At 36.1% G+C, this 26,352-nt stretch overlaps 1 protein-coding gene across 1 annotated transcript in view; it reads left to right on the forward strand.

Annotated features, from left to right (window-relative positions):
* Positions 1-26,352, forward strand: part of LYST (lysosomal trafficking regulator) — a 217,038-nt gene that overhangs the window by 116,758 nt on the left and 73,928 nt on the right. The window contains exons 21-31 of the mRNA XM_045391489.3: positions 1,906-2,104; positions 5,346-5,477; positions 8,383-9,010; positions 10,522-10,699; positions 12,289-12,458; positions 14,644-14,874; positions 15,755-15,921; positions 16,568-16,720; positions 21,756-21,947; positions 23,530-23,708; positions 26,037-26,243. Of these exons, the coding sequence (XP_045247424.2) occupies positions 1,906-2,104; positions 5,346-5,477; positions 8,383-9,010; positions 10,522-10,699; positions 12,289-12,458; positions 14,644-14,874; positions 15,755-15,921; positions 16,568-16,720; positions 21,756-21,947; positions 23,530-23,708; positions 26,037-26,243 (2,436 nt within the window). The remainder of the gene's footprint in view (positions 1-1,905; positions 2,105-5,345; positions 5,478-8,382; positions 9,011-10,521; positions 10,700-12,288; positions 12,459-14,643; positions 14,875-15,754; positions 15,922-16,567; positions 16,721-21,755; positions 21,948-23,529; positions 23,709-26,036; positions 26,244-26,352) is intronic.

Raw genomic sequence — 26,352 nt, forward strand, 5'->3', positions numbered from 1 at the left:
AGTTTTTGTATTCTACGTTTGAAATTACAGCAGGACATTCAGCAACAGTGAACTAGTAATAGTGAAGCCATCAGAATAGAGAAACACTCCAAGACAGAGAAATGTAGTGAATCAGAGGGCTGAGGTTTACACCTCAGAGATACCCATTTTCAGGATGTGAAACAAGTAAAAGGGGCTACTGAAAGAGATATAGAAAGAGTAATTGAAAAGCTAAGAGGAAACTCAGTAAAGTGAAAACCAGAGATGGGCAGAGGGGGAAGAACATGTAGAGAAGGAGGTGATACCTTGAACCAATGATATAGAAAGTTCAGAGAAAATGTAGGCAGATAAAGGGCCATTGACTCAGAAATTCTTAATGACTTACAAGATTTCAATAGCATGGATAAAGCAAGAGCCAGATTTCAGGGACTTTGGATAGCATGTGTGGCGGATCACTGAAGGCAGTGAGAATAAATGATTATTAAAAAGTCCAGCAGCAAAAGCAAAGACAGAAACAGAATGTTCACAGAAGGTAAAGTTAAGGGATTAAAAAATAGTAAAATAGAATACCAGTGACTATTGACAGAGTCAGTGGAGAGGGCAGGATAGAAGTAACCTGGGCTGGACTTGGGAATGAATCACTGATGCTGCAACCAAGAAAGTTAAGAAGATACATGGAGTATGATTTAGAAGAAATGCAGATGGTCGTAGCAGAAATAGTTCTGAATTGGAAGTCATGAGATCTATGTTCCTGTCTTAGCTTTTCCACTTGACATCTATGAGATCTTGGCAAAGGAGCTTTGTGTTTTCTTCTGTAGACTCAGTGTTCTCTTCTTATATCTGAGATAGTCAAACTTAATTGTTTCAGAATTAACATCTACATTTTAAGTACTCCAATTCAGTAATACACAAGAGTAAGTGAGAAGAGTAGATGTAGAGATATATATTTGGACATAGGAAGATTAAAGATGAGGAAGTTTACCTCCCATGCCCTTAATCTGAAGACCAGCTGCTACCCACTGGGGAGATGGAATTGGAGGATATAAGCAATTTATTTATATATAGCTTTATTTTTAGTAATTTCTTGGCATTTTGCCAAGTCTCATTATTCCAGACAGTAAATGGTGCAGTAGAAAGAGTTCAGAGGCCTAAGTTTGAGTTATAATTATACTACCTACATATTTTATGTGTGGTTTACACTAGTCAAATAACCACTTTGTGCCTCATATTCTAGAAATTAGGGCTAAAACCTCTCCTAGAGCTGTTGTGAAAAAGAGCTTCGTAAACTGGAGCATATTGTGTTAGTGTAATGAGTTTTGTCTATCAAAAGTTTTATGTCCTAATCCCATACTAATATTACTAATAGTAATAAATAGTAATAGTAGTAAAAGAAGAAGAAAAGGTAGTAGCAGTAGTAATAGTAGTGACTGTAGTTTATCACTAACATTTATATGGGGCTTACCTATATGCAAGGCACTATTCTAAGAGTTTATGTTATTTAGTCCTCATAACAACTCTGTAAAGTAGCACTAGTATTACTCACATAGACAAAGAAAGTGAAGAATGCAGATGTTAAATAACGTACCTAAGATCACATGGCTAGTGAGTGGAGAAACCAGAATGCAAACCTAGGCAGTCTGGCTTTTGAGTCCATGCTTGTGAGAGTGGTAGTATAAGTTTGCCTCAGTTAATTAAGATAAATGGGCTAGAATTAAGTTGCCATCTGTGTTAATGAATTTTTAATAACAAGATTGCTTGAATTAGGAAATAATTTAATGAGTTGTTATGGTAATGGTAAATACGGTCAGACTAGACTAGTAAACCAACAGAATTCTACCTTAAAAAGAATATTTTGCCTAAATGAACAATCTTAGTTAGGTTGACAATTCTTTAAATCTAAAGAGAGTTTGATTTTTATTTTTTCAGGAACACAAAGAGGGGCAACTCACACCCATGCCCCGAGAGGTTTGTAGATCATTTGTGAAAATTATAGCAGAAGTCCTTGGATCTCCTCCAGATTTGGAATTATTGACAATTATCTTCAATTTCCTTTTAGCAGTTCACCCTCCTACTAATACTTACGTTTGTCACAATCCCACGAACTTCTACTTTTCTTTGCACATAGGTAGGTATAGTCATTTTTGTTAGATCATGTCTATTTCTACTTTTGTTTTATTCTTCCCACTTGATTCACATTTGTTTGATATTTGAATGGCCTCTCTGCTACTCTAATTACATATTGGGGTTGGGATAGGGCAGAGAGTTATAGAATGAACTAGACGTGGCCTCTGCCCTCAAGGAGTCTAAATGCCAAGTAGAGATAGGGGACGTAGACTCAAATAACTACAGTAAAAAAAAAATATATATATATATATATATTTGGTAAGTATCGAAGAGACACAAAAGAAGAACTAATGAGATTTCAAAGGACAGAGGGTTTCATCCGACCACTGTGGAGAGAATATTTAATGGGTTACATGACATCTGATGTGGACACTGAAGATTTTTAGTAGAATTTGATAGGTAGATTGGAGAGTTACTGTTCCAGGTAAAGACAGTGACTTTAAAGGGAGGAAAAATGGAAAGAAAAAATAAGGACTAATGAGTTTTACCTATATATAGGGAATCTGTAAAGAAATAGTGACAAATAATGCCATAAATATAGTTTAAGACCACCATTTACTTATTTTTACCCGAAAGTCATATCAAATAGGTCCTTGAATGTAAGGCCAGAGAATTTGAACTTGTATTTTAGTTATTGGTCATTGAAAGGATTTTGTTTGTTTGTTTTGAGCAAAGGCTATGATATAAGTAAATTATTGCAGCAGGATTCAGAAATAAGGAACTAGGGGCAGTGAGCCCAATTATAGTAGTCCATGAGAGACAAGATAACAGAATATGGGCATAGTAATAGTGGAACTGGAAAGGAGGGATAAATTGAGAAGTAGGAAGTTTAGGATGGAATGACTCTGGGGGTGTTAAGGAAAAAGGAGAATGGCTTTGATTGTATAATATATGTTGTATTTGAGGTTCCCTACAGTTATTTATAATATGATTTTCTAGTAGGCAATTGGGAATGAGGGTTACAGCATGAAGAAGGAAGGGTAGGTTATGAGGAGCAGTCCACACAGAAGTGAGGTGAAGCTCTGAGAACAGATGAGACCACTGAAGAAAAGTAGAGAGAGAGAAGGAAAGAGAAAGCTAAGGAAAGAACTGCTGGTAATATTACTAGTTGGAGGGTAAGACAAGAACGAAGAATCAGTAAAAGAGAAAGATGGAATAATCAGTTTTTTTTAAGAACCAGGGAAATGTAATGTGGTAAGAAAGAAAGCAAGAACGTACCTATAAGAAAGCTGAGTCATAAATTTACATTGTAAGACTAGTTGTACAATAGCCATTTTAAGAGATATAGTAAATGGGGCCGGGCACGGTGGCTCACACCTGTAATCCCAGCACTTTGGGAAGCCGAGACAGGCAGATCACCTGAGGTCAGGAGTTCAAGACCAGCCTGACCAACATGGCGAAACCCCATCTCTACTAAAAATACAAAAAAATTAGCCTAGCTTGGTGGCACATGCCTGTAATCCCAGCTACTTGGGAGGCTGAGGCAGGAGAATGGCTTGAACCTGGGAGACGAGGGTTGCAGTTAGCCAAGAGCGTGCCATTGCACTCCAGCCTGGGCGACAAGAGCCAGGCTATCTCAAAAAAAAAAAAAAAAGAAGAAGAAAAAAGAAAAAAAACGTAGTAAATGAATAAAATGAGCAGTAGTAAAGGTCCAAATGAAATTAGATAGCATGACTTTATGGTAGTCTCAGCACATTATAAAGATTCTGGAAGTGGGTTAGTTACAAAGATGGGTAAAATATGGCCCCCTCTCTTAAGATGCTTACAGCTTAGTTAAGGGAAAGAGCATAAAGAAATGATTATATCATGCCACATGGAAAGCACAGTGATAAGGAAGTCAACATTTTTGTTTTCTGGTAGCATAGAGCATATGAAGACTGAGGGGGATTTCCCAGAGGAGGTGTTGCCTGCCCTGAATCTTAAAGGATGAGTGGGAATCAAAGAGAAAGGCCTTCCAGGCAAAGGAAACAGCTTGACAGGGAACTAGGTGAAAGTGGTGTTGCTGAAATGTAATTTATGAAACAAGGCTGGGGAGGGGCCTAGGGACAAATAGTGGTAATTCTTGTGGACAAGAAGCTTTGATTTTATCCAAGGTGATAAGGAGGCATAGAAAGCCACTGGAAGGTTTTAAGCAAGAGTTGACATTCGAGAGAGAGCGAATTCTGGTAGCTGTGAGGATTTGAGAGTAACGAGATATTCATCAAGGATATCATTTAGAAATCTAATAGTAATCCAGTTGAGAGATGATAAAGCCTGAATTATAGCACTATAGTAGGGAAAAGAAGAGTTCAAGAAACAAAAAATAAAGTCACGCTAGGCATGGTGGTTCATGCCTGTAATCCCAGCACTTTGAGAGGCCACGGTGGGCAGATCACTTGAGGCCAGGAGTTCAACTCCAGCCTGGCCAACATAGCGAAACCTCGTCTCTCCTTAAAAAAAAAAAAAAAAGAAAGAAAAAAGAAAAAGTTAGCTGGGCGTGGTGGCACATGCCTGTAATCCTAGCCACTCGAGAGGCTGAGGCATGAGAATTGCTTGAACCAGGGAGGTGGAGGTTGCAGTGAGCAAAGATCACGCCACCACACTCCAGCCTGGGCAACAGAGCAAGGCTGTCTCAAAAAAAGAGAAAAAGTCAGCAGAACTTGGTGACTGATTTGCCATGGATAAAGGAAAGGTAGTAGTCAAGGGTGGCTCCAGGTTTCCACATGGGAACTTCCCAAAGAACAAAACAGAAGGAGTAAATTTGGGGCAAAAATATGATTCAGATTTAGATTTGTTGCATTTGTGATTCATTTAAGAAACCAAGCAGTCGAATTTATAAGTATGAAGCTCAGAAATGATTAGTTTTTACAATTAGACACTGATGGGGATTTATAAAAATAAAAGACACAGTCCTTTCCTCAAGGAATGAACAGATGAACAGTCTCCCTTGAGAGGTGATAATAACATATAAAAAGTGAACAGTTAAATGTTAAACCATAGAAATAACTGTAAGTACAGTTGGAATTAAGAAAATAGAAGTTAATGTGGCCACAAATAATAAACAATAGCAAAATCTGTACTAAAAAATTGTGAAGAGTACGTATTCACATATCAAATGTGCCTTAGTATAAAGTATGCCATATATTGTTCTCTTTAAACATCTTTTTGTCAAAATTTGAATTTAATAATCTGCTTTTAAAGTTGTATTTTTGTTTTATCCTTTTTAAAAATTTTGCTCTCTCAAAAAAAAATTTGGATTCTAGATGGCAAGATCTTTCAGGAGAAAGTACAGTCAATCATGTACCTGAGGCATTCCAGCAGTGGAGGAAGGTCCCTTATGAGCCCTGGATTTATGGTAATAAGCCCATCTGGTTTTACTGCTTCACCATATGAAGGTAAAAATAGCAATAATGGAAGTATAGCCTTCTCACTTTAGTTCTGAATATTCTTAGAGAATTAAATTGTACATATTTTAGAAGTGTATATAGTACAACCTCATTCAATCTAACAAGAGACACCCAGCACAGGTCCTCAAGAGAACTGAGAAAATGGATAAGGCTCATGCTATCTTGTTCTGGCATTCTCTGACCTCTCTTATCATAGTCATTTGTCTTTCATCAAGCTTCTGATTTATTTTACCATTTTCTTCAGAAGCTTTTTAAAAACTTTTATTCTCTTCTCTCTACCTAAAACCATGATTCTAGACAACTTCACTTGCCAGATAAATGGCCACCCAATACTCCAGCTTCACATTTTTTGACTCAGGGTACCCTTTCTCTACTTTGTCTTACCACTCTGCATGCATCTGTCTTGGACTTTATCATCAAGAGTGCTTTCAAGCACCTGTGAAACTCCAGTATCCCACTCTATTCTATCTATGTGATCTATTTTTCAATCACATGCGTCACTCTGAAACATTTTCAAATACTGTACGTGGCTCCATTTTTTTTCCAGGTCGTTTGAACAGAATCTTTCTGTATCATTAGCCCTCCAGCCAACCAGAGAAACGGAATCCTTTGGGGGAGTTCTGACATGCTGAAAAAAGGCAAAGGGGATGCAGTCATCCTCTGTAACTGACAACCTCCCGTCTTTGTTTTTTGTTTTTGGTTTTTTTTTTTTTTTTTTTTAAATCACACTCCAAAGTTCCCCTTATCTCGCTTTCCCTGTCCAGCCTAGGTCACATTAGCCAATAACTTCAGCAGTTATTCAGTTGGAAACTATCTCAGTTTCCTTGTCCCCTTGGCCTGTTGGTATTCTTGAACTGAAAAATGCTAACTGGCCTCAGTCTAACCGCTGTCGTACTGCTGAAAGTTGTAGTAGAGCTTTAAATGCTGCCCTGTAATTTTTAGGTATGTTCAGAATCAATACCGTCTTCTATTTCCATAGTAAGTATATTCAAGTCTTTAAGCCTGCGGTACTTTTCTGTCTTCCTAATTTACTCTTAACAGAGTCTCATCGCTACTTTATAGAAAAAAAGAATAGGTGCAGGTTTTCTAGTTGCAAACTGACCATACATCTTTTCCTTACCTGACTACCGTCCTTTTCCATACTGGGACATTGCTCTTATTGTCAGTCCTAGTCTTGTCTTTAGCTTCAATCCTAATTATCAAATAGTGCGGGTGAGATAGTAATAGAGGTAGATAGAACTAGGTGTGTAGGTATTAGTCTCTAGTTTTGTTTTCCTCCCAAAGTGTTTCAGTTATTCTCTAGCACTTTTTATGCCCTTTTATAATAATATTTTAAGGCTATGTTTTTATTAGTTTTTTTTCTTTTTTTTTTTTTTAAATTTTTTTTAAATAAATGAGATAGGGTTTTGTCTTTTTGCCTAGGCTGGTCTCGAACTCTTGGGCTCAAGCGATCCACCCACCTCGGCCTCACAAAGTGCTGGGATTACAGGCTCGAGCCACTGCACCTGGCCTTTTCAAATTAGTTTTATTTGGAATTTTACGGGACATATTTGTTTTTTAAATCATCTGTGTCATTTTGAAACATTTTCAAATACAATCATACCTCCATTTTTTCCAGATCTTTTGAACAGAATCCTTTGGCAACTTTAGCTCTCTAGCCAAAATCCAGAAATAACTAGAAAAAAATTCTGAGCTATGGAGCTATTTTATTGCCACAAAGTCTATGCTCTAAAGCAGTTCACTTAATGCCTGTTTACTCTGTATTCATGGTCTCAAATTTTAACCTGCAAAAGAATCTCCTGGAGAGCTTGTTGACACTGATTCCTGGGCCCCTCCCTCATAAATTCTGTATCAGTAGATCTAGGGTGGAGCCTGAGAATGTGAATTTCCAACAATCCCACAGGTGGTGTTGATGCCCATGCTGCTTGTTCACAGACCACACCTTGAATGGCATGCACTTATATCCCATGCATTACAATGAGAATAATTTTTCTGGTGTCTTCCTACATAGAATATTAGAAGCAGTAAATTAGAGAGCTGTGACAAGAAAAGAAACTATTACTTCTCACTAATAGCAGCAAGAAGTGACTGCAAAAATGGAGGAGAGAGAGAACTGTCTAGGGCTGTTTAGGCAAATAACAACAAGTACTACCATTTTTTGAGCACCTATTATGTGTTGACCTGTATGCTAGGTGCATCACGAATATAATCTCAATCTTTAAAGCAACCCTGCAAAGTAGATATTCTGAACCCTCGTTTTACATTTGTAGAAACTGTAGTACAATTAAGTGATTTACCTTGGACAACCTCACTATCATTTGAATCCAATTATATCTAGTTGCAAAGCCCACACTCTTTCCACTACATCCTGGTAACTGCTAGCCTGAGGTAAATTGAGTTTCACTTAATTCACTTAATTTCAGCACAGTAGAACCATTAATCCTAATGACTGAATCATTCAGTCAATACTGTATTTTATTAAGACAGAAAAAGACATATGTTTTGGGAATATATTAATAAAAAGTGGTTAAAATAAAAATAGCTTTGGCATTTAAGAATTTTAAGCATTAAGCCAGGTGTAGGGGTGCATGCCTGTAGTCCCAGCTGCTTGGAGGCTGAGGTGGGAGGCTATCTGGAGCCCAGGAGTTAGAGGCTGCAGTAAGCTGTGATAGTGCCACTGCACTTCAGTCAGGGTAAGAGAGCAAGACACTGTCTCTTACAAAAAGAAAGAGTAAAGGAATTTTAAGCATTAGTTACTTGTAAAATTAACCTATATGGATTTTAACAGTGCTAGATAAATGGGCTTTTGCTCTGGTTGCAATTTATAATGCAAAAGAGAGGTGGTCCCACTTAATAGGTTTTTAAGTAGTATTTTTGTATCTACTCTTACCAGGAGAGAATTCCTCTAATATTATTCCACAACAGATGGCCGCCCATATGCTGCGTTCTAGAAGCCTACCAGCATTCCCTACTTCTTCACTACTAATACAATCACAAAAACTGACTGGAAGTTTGGGTTGTAGTATTGACAGGTTACAAAATATTGCAGATACTTATGTTGCCATCCAATCAGAGAAACAAAATTCTTTGGGGAGTTCCGACACACTGAAAAAAGGCAAAGAGGATGCATTCATCAGTAGCTGTGAGTCTGCAAAAACTGTTTGTGAAATGGAAGCTGTTCTCTCAGCCCAAGTCTCTGTCAGTGATGTCCCAAAAGGAGTGCTGGGATTTCCAGTGGTCAAAGCAGATCATAAAGAGTTGGGAGCAGAACCCAGGTCAGAAGATGACAGTCCTGGGGATGAGTCCTGCCCACGCCGACCTGATCACCTAAAGGGGTTGGCCTCCTTCCAGCGAAGCCACAGCACTGTTGCAAGCCTTGGGCTAGCCTTTCCTTCACAGAATGGATCTGCAGCTGTTGGCCGTTGGCCAAGTCTTGTTGATAGAAACACTGATGACTGGGAAAACTTTGCCTATTCTCTTGGTTATGAGCCAAATTACATCCGAACTGCAAGTGCTCACAGGTACTTATGTGTTTTTCTGCACTCCTTCCACCTTTATTTTACTATTCTTTAAAGACTCTCTACCCATCTGGAAATGTCTTCATTATGCCACTTCTTATAATATAACAAACAGAAAAGTTTATTTCTTTATATATGTAATAATAACAAACAGAAAGATATATTTTTCCTTATTTTAATGCTAGATAATACTGAATTCCATATTTAACCAAAATCTAAACCATAAGTAGCATTTAAAATATGTATATATTGTGATTTAATTCCTTATAGTTATTAAGGAAAAATTCTTCAGGACAGAGAAACGATAGGATTTCTCTAAAGCTTTGACTCATGAGAATGATTCTATCCACTTGGTGTTCATGTGAAGGTGGGAGTGGTTTCTAGATTGGGCCTGTCCTGGGTAACATCTCACTTTATTTGAGACAAGTGACTGCTCCAGAAGGGAAGAGGAACGGGTGTCATAGGGTGGTCACTCCATTCCACTCAGGTAATTATAATGCAGGTCTTGGTGCCGAACATTGGCAGTTCTCTGGATGAAGTCAGAAGAGAGCTAAAATGGCCTCAGAAAGAAATGCCGGTGTTTCCCAGGACAGGCTCACATCAGACTGCACAGAGTCCTCCACGTCATGACAGACATTGCCTAGACGTTGTATTTCTTCAGCCATTTTTCTTCTGCTACTCCAGTTTGTTCTCTCTCCAAACACTTAAGGTTCCTCTCTCACCTGGACACAGATGACCTTGCTTTGGTGATGAGATATCCCACTTATCTTTTCCTCTACTTCTGCTATCGCAGACCCATGACTTTACGTGGAGCTCAGATGCAGCAGTGCTAGAGAGCATTCCTTCATGAAAAAATCTCGTTTCACCAGGAGCTTCCAGAAGTTTCACCTGGGCTAAACCCAGCAGCATTTGTTAGGATATTTAGATCGAGGTTTTATTTTCACACTTGATTCTTGAGAGGATATTCTGTAATGCTAGATTCTTCCCCTGTACCAATATTTGCCTCTCTGCTCTGTGACTGAACTGGGTTTTTCTGACATGCCTACACTCCTAATAAAACTGTTTCTTCCTTGGTGGAAAAAACATTTCCAATAGCATCTCAAGTAGCAATGTCCAGTGAAACTTTCTCCAGTGATGGACATGTTGTATTCATGCTGTCTAATACAGTCGGCGCTAGCCACATATGCCTATTGAGCACTTGAAATGTGGCTGATGCAACTGAGGGACTGAATTTTTAGTTTAACTTTAAATAAATAGCATAAGTAACAGTGACTACTGTATTAGACATCAGAGATGTAGAATCGAATAGTGTTAGTAGACTATATGGCCAAAAAAATCAATGATAAAAAGTGATGGTAAATTTGTTAATGACAGTTAAATTAGGAAACATTTCTTAAACATTATGAACATTTGTTTCACCTGTCAAAGAATGCTACTACTTGTCACAGTTCCTGAGGTAATCATCATGTACTTTTCTCATCATGTTAGTAAGACTTTTTTGGTCTCTATTTTAGTGTAACTGAAGACTGTTTGGTACCTATATGCTGTGGATTATATGAACTCCTAAGTGGGGTTCTTCTTATCCTGCCTGATGTTATGCTTGAAGATGTGATGGACAAGCTTATTCAAGCAGATACACTTTTGGTCCTCATTAACCACCCGTCACCAGCTATACAACAAGGTGTTATTAAAGTAAGGGCAAATACTGGATATGTTATTTTAATTCAGAAAAATAAAGATGTATGTAATTTAAAATTTTGAGTATATACATTAAAGTAGACCTGAATCTTTCTTTTATGTTTTAGAATAATGAACTAATATAGTTTGTTACTTATTACTCACATTGTTTTTTAATTTTTTTATTTTGATAGCTTTAGGGATATAGGGGTTTTTGGTTACATGGTCATATTTTTGCATCATCCAGTTTTAAGTCCCTCTCCATATATTGGTTCATATCAGTACGTTTTTTAAATCTACCAATAAATCCCCATATCTGAACACTTAGTAAATCTGTTTTGTTAAAAATTACAAGGAACATATGGTTCATTGGAAATCTCTTCTTCAGTGTACTATCAAATGTTAGACATTTACTTCAGGTCTCAGCTTAGATGACACCTTTTCAAAAGACCTTCCCTGTTTATCTTATCAAAATCACTTCCCTCTGATCTTACTGTTTATTCTATCATAGCATCCTATTTATGTCTTGTAATTATCTTTTTAATCTGTGTGCTTGTTTTTTAAATTTCTCACAAATATAAGCTTCATGAGGGTGGGCATCTTGTGTAATAGGTACTAAGTATATTATTGAATGAGTAAATGCTTGATAGGAATAGTTTCCATTAGAAAACAACCCAATATTAAAATAATCTTGTAAAGATTCTCATTTTCTTTAGTTTGTTTGGATGTAGGTATTGTTTAATCACTTACAATACAACCTAGTATTGAGCTCCCATTTCATGTGTAAGTCCCTGAGCTAGTTGCAATATAGTATATAGAGGGAAATAATATAAGCTCCTACATTCAAGAATTTCACGGTCTAGAAGGGAGAGTCTCATACTTAACTAAGTAAAATGTAAGGAATTCTGTGATGAGTGCTGCAGTGGCAGTATTAATAAATACATAGTATTTACAAAGTGTTATGCTGTAAACTTAGAAAGTTTTTTTAGTAGGGGAATAAATAGATATGTGTCTGAGGGAAAGGAGTCTATTGCTACTGTGAGAGAATCATTAAAGGTGAGAAAGAGGTGGAAGGATTAATTTGGTATCACATGTGTTGCATTTAAGATGTTAGAGAAGGGTGGAAATTCGGGCCTGTGCTCAGGATAAATAATCTGTCAAGAAGCCTAGAAGTGGAGCTCTAGGATAGACATAGATATAGATATATAGATATAGATATAGATATAGATGTAGATATAGATACAGATATACATAGATTTGCAGACAGAGCATAGTTTACGGATTTCCCCCCCTCAGCATTAGGAACAAATATTCTACTTATACTCAACTAAGGTTGCCAGTTTACTAGGTGTCCATGTTCAACTAAAAATGCCAGTTTCCCCATGAGAGAATCATTAAGATCTCCAAGATAGAGTCATCATTAGCATTCTGCAGTAGCCAGAGACAAATTCATTTTTGCTTTGCTGTGGTGATGGCATTTTTTTAAGCTTTCTATGTTCTTCTGTACATATGAACTTAATAATTTACAAATGCAGTTGTGTTACACTGATTTGTATACATTAATTTTAATGCATTGTCTAAATTGACTTAACGTTTTTCTTTAGCTATTAGATGCATATTTTGCTAGAGCATCTAAGGAACAAAAGGATAAATTTCTCAAGAATCGTGGATTTTCCTTGCTAGCCAACCAGTTGTATCTTCATCGAGGAACTCAAGAATTGTTAGAATGCTTCATTGAAATGTTCTTTGGTCGACATATTGGCCTTGATGAAGAGTAAGTATGTTCTTCCCTCCACTATAATTGGGAATCTTGTCTTTTTTTTTTTTTTTCTCGGCCTGTTGCCCAGGCTGGAGTGCAGTGGTGCAATCTCAGCTCACTGCAACCTCTGCCTCACGAGTTCAAGCGATTCTCCTGCCTCAGCCTCCCAAGTAGCTGGGATTACAGGCATGCACCACCATGCCCAGCTAATTGTTTGTATCTTTAGTAGAGGCAGGTTTTCACCATGTTGACCAGGCTGTTCTCAAATTCCTGACCTCATGATCTGCCTGCCTCAGCCTCCCAAAGTGCTGGGATTACAGGTGTGAGATTACAGGCGTGAGCCATTATGCCCAGCTTTTTTTTTTTTTTTTTTTTGGAGACAGTGTCTCACTCTGTCCCCCAGGCTGGAGTGCGGAGAGACACAGTCATGCCTCAGCTCATTGCAGCCTTGAACCCCTAGATTCAAATGGATCCTCCTACCTCAGCCTCTCGAGTAGCTAGGATTACAGGCATGCACCACCACACTTGGCTAATTTTTTTTACTTTTAGTGGAGATGGGTCTTGCTGTGTTTCCCATGCTGGTCTCTAACTCCTGACCTCAAGCCATCCTCCTGCCTTGGTCTCCCAGAGTGCTGGGATTATAGGTGTGGACCAACACACCCAGCAAGATCTTTTCTCTTAAATGTAAAATTTAGTGAACTCACTCTTAACAAAATCTTTTAGTCACCTTTAGAAAAAAAATCTGCTAACAGTAATTTTCCAGGTAAATCAATGTATTATTTGCCATATGATATTCTTTCTAATATAACTTCATCCTTCATAGTTCATTCACTAGTTAGAAACTAGAAACAAATAAAAGCTGCATCAGATGAAAGTGATAGCTAAGATTTGGCATATGGTATTAACATGAGGAGATTAACTGAAAAGACAGGTGAGGCTGGACAGGTGGCTCTTGCCTGTAATCCCAACACTTTGGGAGGCAGAGACGGGTGGATCACCTGAGGTCAGGAGTTCAAGACCAGCCTGACCAACATGATGAAATTCTGTCTGCACTAAAAATACAAAATTAGCCAGGCACGGTGGCACATTCATGTAATCCCATCTACTTGGGAGGCTGAGGCAGGAGAATCGCTTGAACCTGGGAGGCGGAGGTTACAGTGAGCCAAGATTGCACAATTGCACTTCAGCCTGGGCAACAAGAGTGAAACTCCGTCTCAAAAAAAAAAAAAAGAAAAGAAAAAACGAAAGATAGCTGGTGTATTCTCAGTGACAGATTACATAAAGGATCCATATAGGAACTCATTACTCTCCTCAGAGCTTTCAGGTTATCTGGGAGAGGAGTAAATCCCTCACCTAGAATTCCTGGATACACTGATTATCGAGTTTTGACCCTAGTAGAATGCTGATGGATTAGCAAATAAGTGTAAAAATAAAAGAATATTTTTCTCCCAAACCAAAAGTTTGGCAGAAATTAAATTGTAATTTCTGCTTGTGATAGAATAGAGAGAAATGTGTGTCTCCTTATTGTGATAGACAAATTCAGACCTTAAAGAATTTACTAAATTATTATGATAGTTTCAATGCTACTTTTCATTTATATACAACTTTTGACTTTCACGAAACAGTTCTGCATTACCTTATTTGATTCTCACAATAGCCTTGAGAAGAAAAGAGGACATATATCACCACATATTTTTGACAGATAAGGAAAATGAGGCACAAAATACTTAGCTAATTTCATTCCATCTCAGAGGCAAGTTGTATTGGGATAAGAACTCAAGAATCATTCCCTTTTGCTAGACTTCTTTTTACTAGTCCACTGTCTCTCAAATACTATGTAAAATAATAATAATAATTTTCCTGTGCAGTTTCCAAACTGCTTTGGAAAACTGTTTCCAAAACAGTTTCTTTGGACATAAGGGGCTCATGGATAAATTAAAATAAATCAGTTAAAACCATAAAATTGCATGCATATTTCACGTGAACGTTTGTGTATTTATCTTGGGATGGACTTCTAGCAACAACTTTTACCCTATTATTGAAGGGACCTTATAATCTTAACAACAGGTTAAGAATCCTTACTCAATTTTTTTTATGACTTCAAAATCAAGTTAACAAAATGACCCATAGTTGCTATCATATTTACTTGTTTTGTGACTAATTGTTTCTAACATGCTCTTAACTGTATTATTTATTATAGATTTGATCTGGAAGATGTGAGAAATACGGGACTGTTTCAGAAGTGGTCTGTCATTCCTATTCTAGGACTAATCGAGACCTCTCTGTATGACAACATACTCTTGCATAATGCTCTTTTACTTCTTCTCCAAATTTTAAACTCCTGTTCTAAGGTAGCAGATATGTTGCTGGATAATGGTCTACTCTATGTGTTATGTAATACAGTAGCAGCCCTGAATGGATTAGAAAAGAAGTAAGTTTAAAATTATTATTTAAAATTACATCTGATAAATACTTTAGAACAGGAAAACTTAAGTATTAGTGTACTTTAATACACGAGTTTACCTATGTAAGAAGCCTTCCTGTGTACCTCTGAACCTAAAATAAAAGTAAAAAATAATAATAATAACAGAAAGAAAGAAAAAAAAAAGCAAGAAATTGTATTTACTGAATGTCCCTGTATGCTACTTTATTAACTGGCCTGAGTTAGTTTCCACCCCTTGCTTGATTTGGAAAACCCAGATGGAAAGAAGCATTATAGGCCTAATATCATACATTGAGGTAGATTATCAAGATTAAGATTGAAGACCAAAAGTAACTAATTCATATTTATTGGGTATTTATAAGTGATTAATATAAATGCAAATCTATTACCTCTTTTAGTCCTAAAGACAACTCTAATTTATACAAGTGAGATTCAGAGAGGTTAATTAATTTAGTCAAATTCACCTTCTCTGAAAAGCCTTTGCAGAATGTTCCTGTTCATACCCACACAATCTTCATCCTTAGTGTGGACTAGAAACCTGTCTGTGTGTTCTTATAGTATCTTGTATTAATCTCTAGTGTTGCACTTACAACCATTTACTATTTATAGTGATCTGTTTACTTGTCCGGTTTTCTGAAAAACTATGTATTTTTGACAGGTGTCAAAGTGTATCTTATTTCTACTTCTAGCATACACACTACATATTACTTGCCATAGAATAAGTGTGAATAAATATCAAATGACTGCATGAATGAGTGCAAGCTGGTCAAACAGGAATTTAAACCTTTTAAACTGGTTAGCTGTGTCTTAAATTATTTGTTCTTTTTCTTATAAATGTTCTGTTTTCTTCTTGTGTTGTTATCTTTAGCATTCCCGTCAGTGAATATAAATTGCTTGCGTGTGATATACAGCAACTTTTCATAGCAGTTACAATTCATGCTTGCAGTTCCTCGGGCTCACAATATTTTAGGGTTATTGAAGACCTTATTGTAATGCTTGGATATCTTCAAAATAGCAAAAACAAGAGGACACAAAGTAAGATTTAATTTTTACGAATTTGGGGAGGGAGTTGTATAATAGACAAACCTGTTATTTGAGTACAATATCTTTCTTCTTAGAAACTCTTTTACTAAAAGTTTAACATTAATTTTGTGATAATATGTATCAGTTTTTAAAAAGAAGCCTAAAAAGGCTTGAAAAAGTGGCAAAAACAGAAAAAGTGATTCTACCGTGTAGTTAGTAGTTGGCAATACATAATTGAAAGATGTCACTGATTTTTCTTACCAAGTAGAATTTAAAAGCATATGTTGCATAGTAATACCCTTTTGTTTTCTTTAATGGTAATTATTAAAGTGAATATGAAACAAAAAGTATGATAATTGCTGGTTAAACTTTTGCCTTATATAGAAAAAAACCCTCTTCTTTGAAACAATTTTTAAAATGAAATAAATTTGTGAGCTAATATTTTTCCATTGAAGGTTTTTTAGTGACCATTTGTAAATTTGCTTTAAAATTGCCTTTAACAAGAATTTTAAAATGTCTACGACTATCACCCCCATGCTGACCAAAATTTTAAAATTGATATCTAACAAAACATTATTGTCATGATACATAAAATCAGTTCAATTAAAAAATTAATAATCACATAGCTTGAAAACATTCTAGTATCTTCTGTTTTTAGATATGGCTGTTGCACTACAGCTTAGAGTTCTCCAGGCTGCTATGGAATTTATAAGGACCACCGCAAATCATGACTCTGAAAACCTCACAGATTCACTCCAGTCACCTTCTGCTCCCCATCATGCAATAGTTCAAAAGCGGAAAAGTATTGCTGGCGAGTATTGAAATCATATTTTAATAACCATAAATTGAGGCTAGCTTGACTTTCCTATGTTCTTATGCAATTCACATTTTTAAAATATTTCTTGTTTTACATAAAATTTAAGAAAGATTTTTTCCTGGAGGAAACTATTCTACTGCTTACTTTTAGTGCTTTTCTCATCCAGTTATTTCTTGAGCACCTGCCTACCATGTGCTGAGCATTGTGCTAAAATATTGGAGATACAATGACGAAAAAAAACCAGACACAGATTCTGCCCCTGCAGAGATTGTAAAATAGTAGGGAAATGTAGAGGGTAGGAATAGAGATTATAACAGGGCAATCTACATCAGGAGTTAGGGAAGTCTCTGAGAAAGTGGGATTTCAATATAGATGTAAAGGATGAGAAAGGAGTTAGCAAGGTGGAGAGTCAGAAAAAGAGTATTACAGGCAGAATGGATGGCTTATGTGAAGCTTCCAAGGCAGGGAAAAGCTGAGCTTGTTCAGAGAAATAAAGCCATTTAGCTAGAATGTGTCACTTGATAAGACTGGGACACCAGAAGAGGCTGTACAGTATGGTATGGGCCAAAGTCATTTTTTAATCATGCAGGCCTTGTTAAGGAGCTTAGATTTTATCCTAGTGGGAAGTCATCAAAGATTTTAAGTAGGTGTCATACTATAAACAGCTTTCTGTTTTATAAAGATCACTGTGTCTTCTGTGTGGAAAGTGGGTTAGGGGAGAGGAAGAGAAGAGAGGTAGTGGGGAGTCCAGGTAGGAGGCTATTACAGTAGTCAGGGCAGATGATGGTGGCTTGCACATGGTTAAAATGCACATGATGTCAGGGCTTGGTATACATTAGTACATGTCATCAAATAATAAACATTAATATTGTTAGGCTTCCTTATTTTTTCTACAAAATCTGCTATGACCTTTATCTGAATACAACCCAGAAAGATAACATGAACACCACATACACAGGATATACACGCATACGTATATATACATAGTGGATAAATATGCATATGCACATGCACATACACACACCATCTCCAAACAGAGTATTTGGTAAATTGTTTGAAGTTTAATCAGTCTTACTGTCTCAAATTCACTTAAGTTCAAATCTCTTTCACCTGTGTTAAGCTACTTCTGTGTTCAATGCTATGCAAAAATTTTAAACCATGTGAAAAACTCACTTGTAAAGAAAAGCTTCCAAGTACACATTGTTTTGCAGTAGTATGTTTAAATGATGCTAAATCAAACTTATATAAATAAAACTTCTAAAACATCTATGTAACTAAACCTACTGCCCAGCTACATTATTCCTTATTTAATATCTGAATGCACTCTCTTCTTGAGCTGCCCTTCCAGTTGTACATCTCTTTTGCCCTGAGTAGAAATAGATTCTTTATCAGTTCTAGCATTAATGCTCAGCTTCCTATGTGCCAAAATATGATTGCTGGACACCTTTCCTTTGCAGGACTCCTTATATAGTCAGTGACTGCTTAGATGGAATTCACCCTCTATTGATATCAGAAAGTGTACCTTTGCTACCCCTGCTGTTTCTTTCGTATTGATACTTCTCATTTTCATATCTGTTCCTCCTCTGCTTCCATCCCTAGATCTCTGGTTTTAGTAAATTATCACCTTGTGCCTGGGCTAACGCAATAGTCCTCTTGCTATTTCCCGTTTGGTCAATGATTTCTCTAGGAGTCTTTAATCTCTTTAGATACTAGCATTTTTGTCACCTTGAGCCTTAGAGCCCTACATAGCTTCAAGTTTATCTTTTTTTTTTTTTTTTTTTAGTTTGAGTCATTTTAAAACAGATAATGAACTTTTAGTCTTTTCACTAGATGGCTCTCCTTTTTTCTGACTTCTTAGCTTCTTATTATACTTGGCCTTGTGTTTTTTGCTCTAAGTAAATGTGATTGCTGTGAGCTGTAGGAGACTTACAGAATCCTACAAGTTTTTAGCTTAATAAAAGACCTTAAAAGTCATCCAGTCCAGCTTCTTCATCTTAAGACCCACTGCATCCTAGAACTAGGGACTGCTGGCACATGCACCCCTATACTCACCCCTTTGTGTCCTACACCACATCTACTCATTCCAGGTCTGTCATATCTCTTAGGAACCATCTCTCTCTCTCTGAAGTCTCTCTCAAGAATCCTCCCTGTTTTAAATACTGCCCTTATTTAAATTCTATCTTTGTGAATCTAGTTTGCAAAATACTACTTTATATGTGTTCGGTTGTTGCTTTGTAATTGTTTCTAAGTTGTTTTTTTACACATATGCTTAGGGAAGATTGTGCTTTTTGTTTCTTCACTATTACTTAAAAGTATCATTGAAAGTATATTGGCTTTGTATGCTACAGGTACAAAAACTGCAGAATACTAAGGCTCTTCTGTTTCTGAGCAGTGTGGTTACAAAAACTAATTCAAGGCCATTTGTCCATGATACTAAAGTGACATAGAGGAATTTCTATTTCTGTCATGTCTATCAATTAGGTAATGAATTGTTCCTTCAAAGACTTAAGCTGTTCTCTTTACTGATAAATGTTTAGGTGTGGTGGGGGGGATTCCTAAATAGATTCATTTAGCATTTGTTGAAAACTACTGAGATGAGTGACACCTCCAACCCCACTGCCACCCTCTCCTCCTTCAGCAGAAGTTGTGGGAATTGCCAGCAGCTGCAGCTTCCACTGTGGCCACACACCAGACTCTGATAATAGACACATTTACTCAAACCTTGAACCCCAGGATATCCATGACTTGGGACCAAAGTTTCTTCAGCAATACTCTCATTACATCTAGACCTTAAGTTCTTGCGTTGCTAACGGAGTTAGACACTATTATATTGTCAGATTAATTTTCTTACAACCTCACTCAGGTTTACCATTCTTCTGCTCAGCAACTCTGAGTTGCCTGCCACCCCAGTGAGCAAAGCTCTGATTCCTTAGCCTCTATATCTGTTTTTGGTCTAGATATCTGTATCTATACATACCTTTATATGTAATTTTACCTAAATGGTATCATGCTCTACCTACTGTTTATAAATTGATTTCTATTTTTAGTCATTTATTATAGATATTTTTCCATGTTAAGAAACATAAATATTCTTTTATTTTTAATGATTGCAAAATAATCTGTTATTTTGATGTGGATAATCTAACTTTTATAGATAAACAAAGGTTTTTTTGCTTGATTTTTGCTAGTATAAATAAGGTAGCAATATACACTTTTAAATGTATTGTTTTACTTGTCTGCTTATTAATATGAAAAGCTTTACACATCACTCTTCATGCATGAAGGTAGAAGTAGTCAGCATCAGGATATTATTTAGAATGCTAGACATATATTTAAATTGTCATACACTCACATACACACACAGTTATATTAGTAATTCACATACAAATGAACTTTATATTTCAACCAATAATAATATTAACATTAAAAGTATTTTATTATTTGTGAGAATTAGACAGGCATTACGTTTTACATTCATTATTTTATTTTATCAACAAAATGACTCTTTCTTTATCCGCTTATTCAACCGTCAAACATCAAATATTTCTTGAGTACCAACCATGTACCAGTTACTATATTACCTGTCTTCATGGAACTTGTACTGGGGGAAATGATGAATAAGCATATAAACAAATATATTTAATACAGTGTCAGATAGTGATAAATATCCACCTGTGAAGTAAGCTCTGTTTTCTTTCTGATCTGCATCTTATGTATGAGAAAACTGAGGTTTAGAAAGAAATGTGCTTAAGGCCACACTAGCTCTGTGTGGCTTCACAGCAGGAGTGCTGAAATACCCTCCCACTTTTTCTAGTATTAATACATAGTATTAAAAAAGACCTACTTAACATTTCCTTATTCAGTGTATTGTCATACCTCTGAATTACAATCATCAGCTGCACATACAGCATGAAAGCTATCAGATGTAGACATTAGGAAGAATCTGCTTAAACTCAGTATATTGTTTGACAGTATAACTCTTGAATATATACAGGATATGAATTTTTGTATTTTTTTTTTTTGCCTCAAAAGTGACTGTCTACCAAAATATATTAACTGATTAAGAATACTAATTACCCAAAATAGTAAGCAATCTAAAATAGTATTAAAATATTTAAATAGCTTACAGGATAAGTCATTAAAACCTGTTATAATTTAGTCATATGTAATTTTTATAGAGGTTATTTATAGAAATTGATATATATTTTCATAATTTAAAACAAAGGTTCAATTCCAATGAAGGGTTCTATTATTCCTCATCTACCAAGACATCATTTTGGTTCCTATGGTCAACTTCCGATGCCCTTCTCCTTCAGTTCATTAAATCAAGACTCATCCCCCCAGTTTTCTCCTGGATGCACTACCTGTGTTGTACCTCCTGGAGCAGGTGCAGTAATGGCGCAGGAATGCCACTTCTCTGTGTTCAGTCTGAGGAAACCTTTCTCAGGAAATGCCTTTGTAGCATTGAATTCCAAATGATGCATGTGTTCTAAATCATTTTAATAACAAATCACTGGAATTATATTCACCTTTCTGATCTCTTCACTGTCATTGACTGATTTCTACTTTGTCACTATATACAATTTTTAAAACTACTTTATGAAATTCAACAACAGTAATTATCCAGAAATAGTAATATTCTTACTAAAAAATGATGTGCATTAAAACTTGATTTTGGAATACAAAGAAGTGAAACAGTATTTGAAACTATTTTATCAAAATGTTCTAAACTAGTTAAGCCCATTTAATACTTTTTAACTTGAACTTTGCCAAATGACATCTGTTTTACTAAGCTATGTCACTAGCTTCAACATTGTGATTTAGGACTTTGAAACCAAAAGTACTGTTGCACTTCTTGAAAGAGGGAGAAACATCATTTTCTCTTAATCACTCTCTCCTTTGTATAAATTGACTTTGTAGTAAATAAGGTTGTTTTCACGGTCTGGTAGTCAAAAAGTTTCAGCAAAAATAGTTTCCTTGATCCTTATTAACACTGGCATTTGATGTTTTAATTTATATACTTTTGAAGGTCCTCGAAAATTTCCGCTAGCTCAAACTGAATCGCTTCTGATGAAAATGCGTTCAGTGGCAAATGATGAGCTTCATGTGATGATGCAACGGAGAATGAGCCAGGAGAACCCTAGCCAGGCGACTGAAACGGAACTTGCACAGAGACTACAGAGGCTCACCGTTTTAGCAGTCAACAGGATTATTTATCAAGGTAAGACTATAGGATTAGTTTGTTTTCTTCAGCTTTTAAAATGAAAGAGAAGTAATCTAAGAGGAAACTGGTTAGTTTTCAGATGTTTAAGCAACATTATTTTTCAGTTCTTAACATCCATATTATTAAGAGTTTCTTATTTGGAACTGGTAAGTCTTAAATAAAAGTCCACTTTCAATGTGTTCAATGCTAGCCCAGATTGACCAGTTTAAAACCGTATGGCACTTCCAGTATGATCTTTTGAGATCGTTGTAGATTCACATGCAGTTAAGAGATAATACAGAGAGAGACCCTGTATATCCTTTACCCAGTTTCCCTCAATGAATCTTGCAGAACTGCCATTCTGACAGATGTGTAGTGATATCTCATTGTGGTTTTAATTTGCATTTCCATATTGGCTAATGAATATATATGTACATACTTAAATTGTAATACTTAGAGCAGCCACTAAAAAAAGCTATTGAAAGAAATACACTCCAAAACACTATAAATAATGTTCTCACCACACACCCAAAAAAATGGTAACTATGTGAGGTGTTAGATATGTTAGCTAGCTTCATTATGGTGATTATTTGACAATGTATTCATATATCAAAACATCTTAATTATATACAATTTCTGTTTGTCAATTATATTACAATAAAGCTGAAAATTGTTTTTAAAAAAACACTATAGATAAGTCAAAATGGAATTCTAAAAAAATGTTCAGGTAACCCCAGGAAGACAGGAAAAAGAAAACAGTAATTGTTAATCACTAGAAAAACATGATAAACTCAAGTTTTTTTTTCTTTTTTTAGCTTTTTTTACTTTTCTTTCTCTCTGTCTTTATTTTTCTTTTTTCTTGAGATGGGTTCTCACTGTCACCAAGGCTAGATTGCAGTGGTATGATCTCAGCTCACTGCAACCTCTACCTCCTGGGCTCAAGCAATCCTCCCATCTCAGCCTCCTAAGTAGCTGGGACTTCAGGTGTGTACCCCATGCCCGGCTAATTTTTGTATTTTTTTGTAGAGATGGGGTTCCACCATGTCGCCCAGGCTGATCTCAAACTCCTTGACTCAGGTGATCGATCTGTCTGCCTTCACCTCCCACAGTACTGGGATTACAGGCGTGAGCCATTGTCCCCAGCTTTTTTTTTTTTTTTAACTTTTCTAATGTACATTCTGTGCAACAGACTCCCAGACTAAACTCTTGAACCATGATTATTACATATACAGCATGTAAATGGATAGCACATGCAGAGAAACAGCTCTGTAGATCCACTCCTGTAAATATGACATGGTCTTTATGTTCGATTTGTATAATAATCTCATGGTTTGAATCATTTTGCAGTTTAACTTAGCTTCATTAGCCAATAAATATTTAATTTGGAATTGTATGACATGCATTTTGAAATTTCTGTTATTTTACATGAATTCACTTTCTACTACAGTGTATCTACTACATCTAATACACCTGATAAACTTTTAAATTGTGATAACTGAATTAGTAATTAAAAACAATATTTTTACCAGTATTATTACTATTTATAATGGCTAGATAGTAGTGATATGACTAACCTTGTATTCTTTTTTTCAATTCAAAGAGTTTAATTCAGACATTATTGACATTTTGAGAACTCCAGAAAATGTAACTCAAAGCAAGACCTCAGTTTTCCAGACTGAAATTTCTGAGGAAAATATGCATCATGAACAGTCTTCTGTTTTCAATCCATTTCAGAAAGAAATTTTTACATATCTGGTAGAAGGATTCAAAGTATCTATTGTAAGTAAATTAATTACATGTGAAATGTTCATTCACACAAAGGAAATAGAGGTTTTATGTTGACTGTATTATACGTTTTCACAATCGTATTTCTTTGTGCTCTTTCAGAGAGCTTTTTAAAACTCGGACAACTTGAATTTTTAATTAGAGAACAATATATATTGCTAATTCACCCTTTCCAAAATGACTCCACTCATGCAGCATTACTTTTTAAGCCTGTAACCCTAGAAGCTATTTTCTAGTATTGTAGTTTAGTAAGATCAGCATCAGAAAAGAGTAGATCGTCGTCATTAATGACTACTATGAGAGTTTACATTAATTGTTTTTACAGGACTGTATTTATGGCTCCTTACTCTCAGTTTTCTGAATTATTATGAATTTTAGATCTTGGCCTAAGTGTATCTAACACCTTTAAAATTACGTAGAGAATACTGATAAGTGTCACAGTTCATTTATCATCATCTCACTTGGGTTTCTGTGGGTCACTTTACAGTTGACACAATGGAACAAGTTGGTCAGTTTACTACATAGATAGCAAAAGCCAATCTAATTCTAGCAGCACTCATAAATCATGACATGCCAGTCTCTAAATCTAAACTAGATTTTGGTGTTTTAGCTCTGAACAGCAAAACCAAGTGCAGATTCGCTCACAGAGTCCTTAGGACTAGACGTAATTAGAGAGGAGCTGTTTCTAAAACTCAGAATGAATTCTGAATGTACTGCTTCCAGTTTTAAACCACGTACAGGTGATTTGATCAGCATTTGGCTAGGCTTAGTGGGACCATTGTTAAAACAATTGGTTAATTGTTAGGGAATACTCTATGGTAAACCCATAGAGTAGTTTCCCCTTATCTTCAGGGCATACTTTGCAGGACCCCTGGTGAATTCCTGAAACCACAGATGGTACTGAAACCTATATATACTATGTTTTTTCACATGCATACATACCTATGATAAAGTCTAATTTGTGAATTAGGCACAGTAAGAGATTAACAATAATAATAAAACAGAACAGTTATAACAATATACTTTAATAAAAGTTATATAAATGTAGTCTCTTTTTACAGTGAGTAAGTATCTTATTGTACGGTACTTAACTATTTTCAGACCATGGTTGACTGTGGAAAGCAAAACCACAGGTAAGGGGTACTGCTATATGCAGTGCTTAATTTGTGACTAATACTCAATAATGTAGCACAATTCGAGTCTTTATTATGAATCCTTTCTCTTTTTTATTGCAAAATCAGTGTAGGCTTATTTATCATTGCTCTTTGATAGTTTTTTTTTTAATTTATAATTTTTGAGCATTTGGTAATTTTTTCATGGCTTAGGACTTTAGCTTCTTTATCCATCTCTTCTTTTAAACTGTGGTAAGGTATACCTAACATAAAATTTACCATTTTAACCATTTTTAAGGATGCAATTCAGTGGCACTAAGTATATTCATATTATTGTGCAGCCATTGCCACCATCCATCTCTAGGAACTTTTTTTTTTTCTCTGAGATGGAGTCTCAGTCTGCCTCCCCAGCTGGAGTGCACTGGCCCGATCTCGGCTCACTGCAACCTCCACCTCCCAGGTTCAAGCGATTCTCCTAGCTCAACCTCCTGAGTAGCTCGGATTACAGGCACCCGCCACCACACCCAGCTAATTTTTGTATTTTTAGTAGAGACAGGGTTTCACCATGTTGTCCAGGCTGGTCTCGAATTCCTGACCTCAGGTGACCCACCTGCCTCGGCCTCCCAGAGTGCTGGGATTACAGGTGTGAGCCACTGCACCTGGCCAGAACTTTTTAATTATCCCAAATGAAACTCCGTACCTAATAAATAATAACTTTTACCACCCCTTCCCCCATTACCCAGTAATCACTATTCTACTTTCCTGTCTCTGTGAGTTTGACTGTTCTAGATATCTCATATAAATAGAAGCATACACTATTTGTCCTTTTGTATATGGCTTATTTTATTTAGCATTCTGTCCTCAAGGGTCATCCATGTTGTAGCATGTGTCAGAATTTCCTTCCTTTTTAAGGATGAATAATATTCCATTGTATGTATATACCACATTTTGTTTATCTGTTCATCCACTGATGGACGTTCAGACTGTTCCCACCTTTTGGCTATTTTGAGTGATGCTGCTATGAACGTTGTATGCCCATCGCTTTTAAACTCCTGTGTGTATGGTTATGTATATATCTTTCTAATTTTGACTGTGAAAACCAATCTGGAATAAAACATGTTCTATAATCTTCTTTAGGGCTGTGTTGAGGCTAGCATGGTATTGCTTAAGCAGTCTGATCCTAATTCATTCCTATCTTGATTGATTTTAGGGTTCAAGTAAAGCCAGTGGTTCCAAGCAGCAATGGACTAAAATTCTGTGGTCTTGTAAGGAGACCTTCCGAATGCAGCTTGGGAGACTCCTAGTGCATATTTTGTCACCAGCCCACACTGCAAAAGAGAGAAAGCAAATTTTTGAAATACTTCATGAACCAAATCATCAGGAAATACTGCGAGACTGTCTCAGCCCATCCCTACAAGTAAGTGTCTCAGCTTTGATAAGTACAACTTTTGGTGAAATATAAAGTCTGAATAAAACAAGAACTGAAATTTAATTGAATTTTCATGCCTAATTTATAATTTTCTTAC

The sequence above is a fragment of the Macaca fascicularis genome, chromosome 1, assembly GCF_037993035.2.
Source record: "Macaca fascicularis isolate 582-1 chromosome 1, T2T-MFA8v1.1".
NCBI classification, from domain to species: domain Eukaryota; kingdom Metazoa; phylum Chordata; class Mammalia; order Primates; family Cercopithecidae; genus Macaca; species Macaca fascicularis.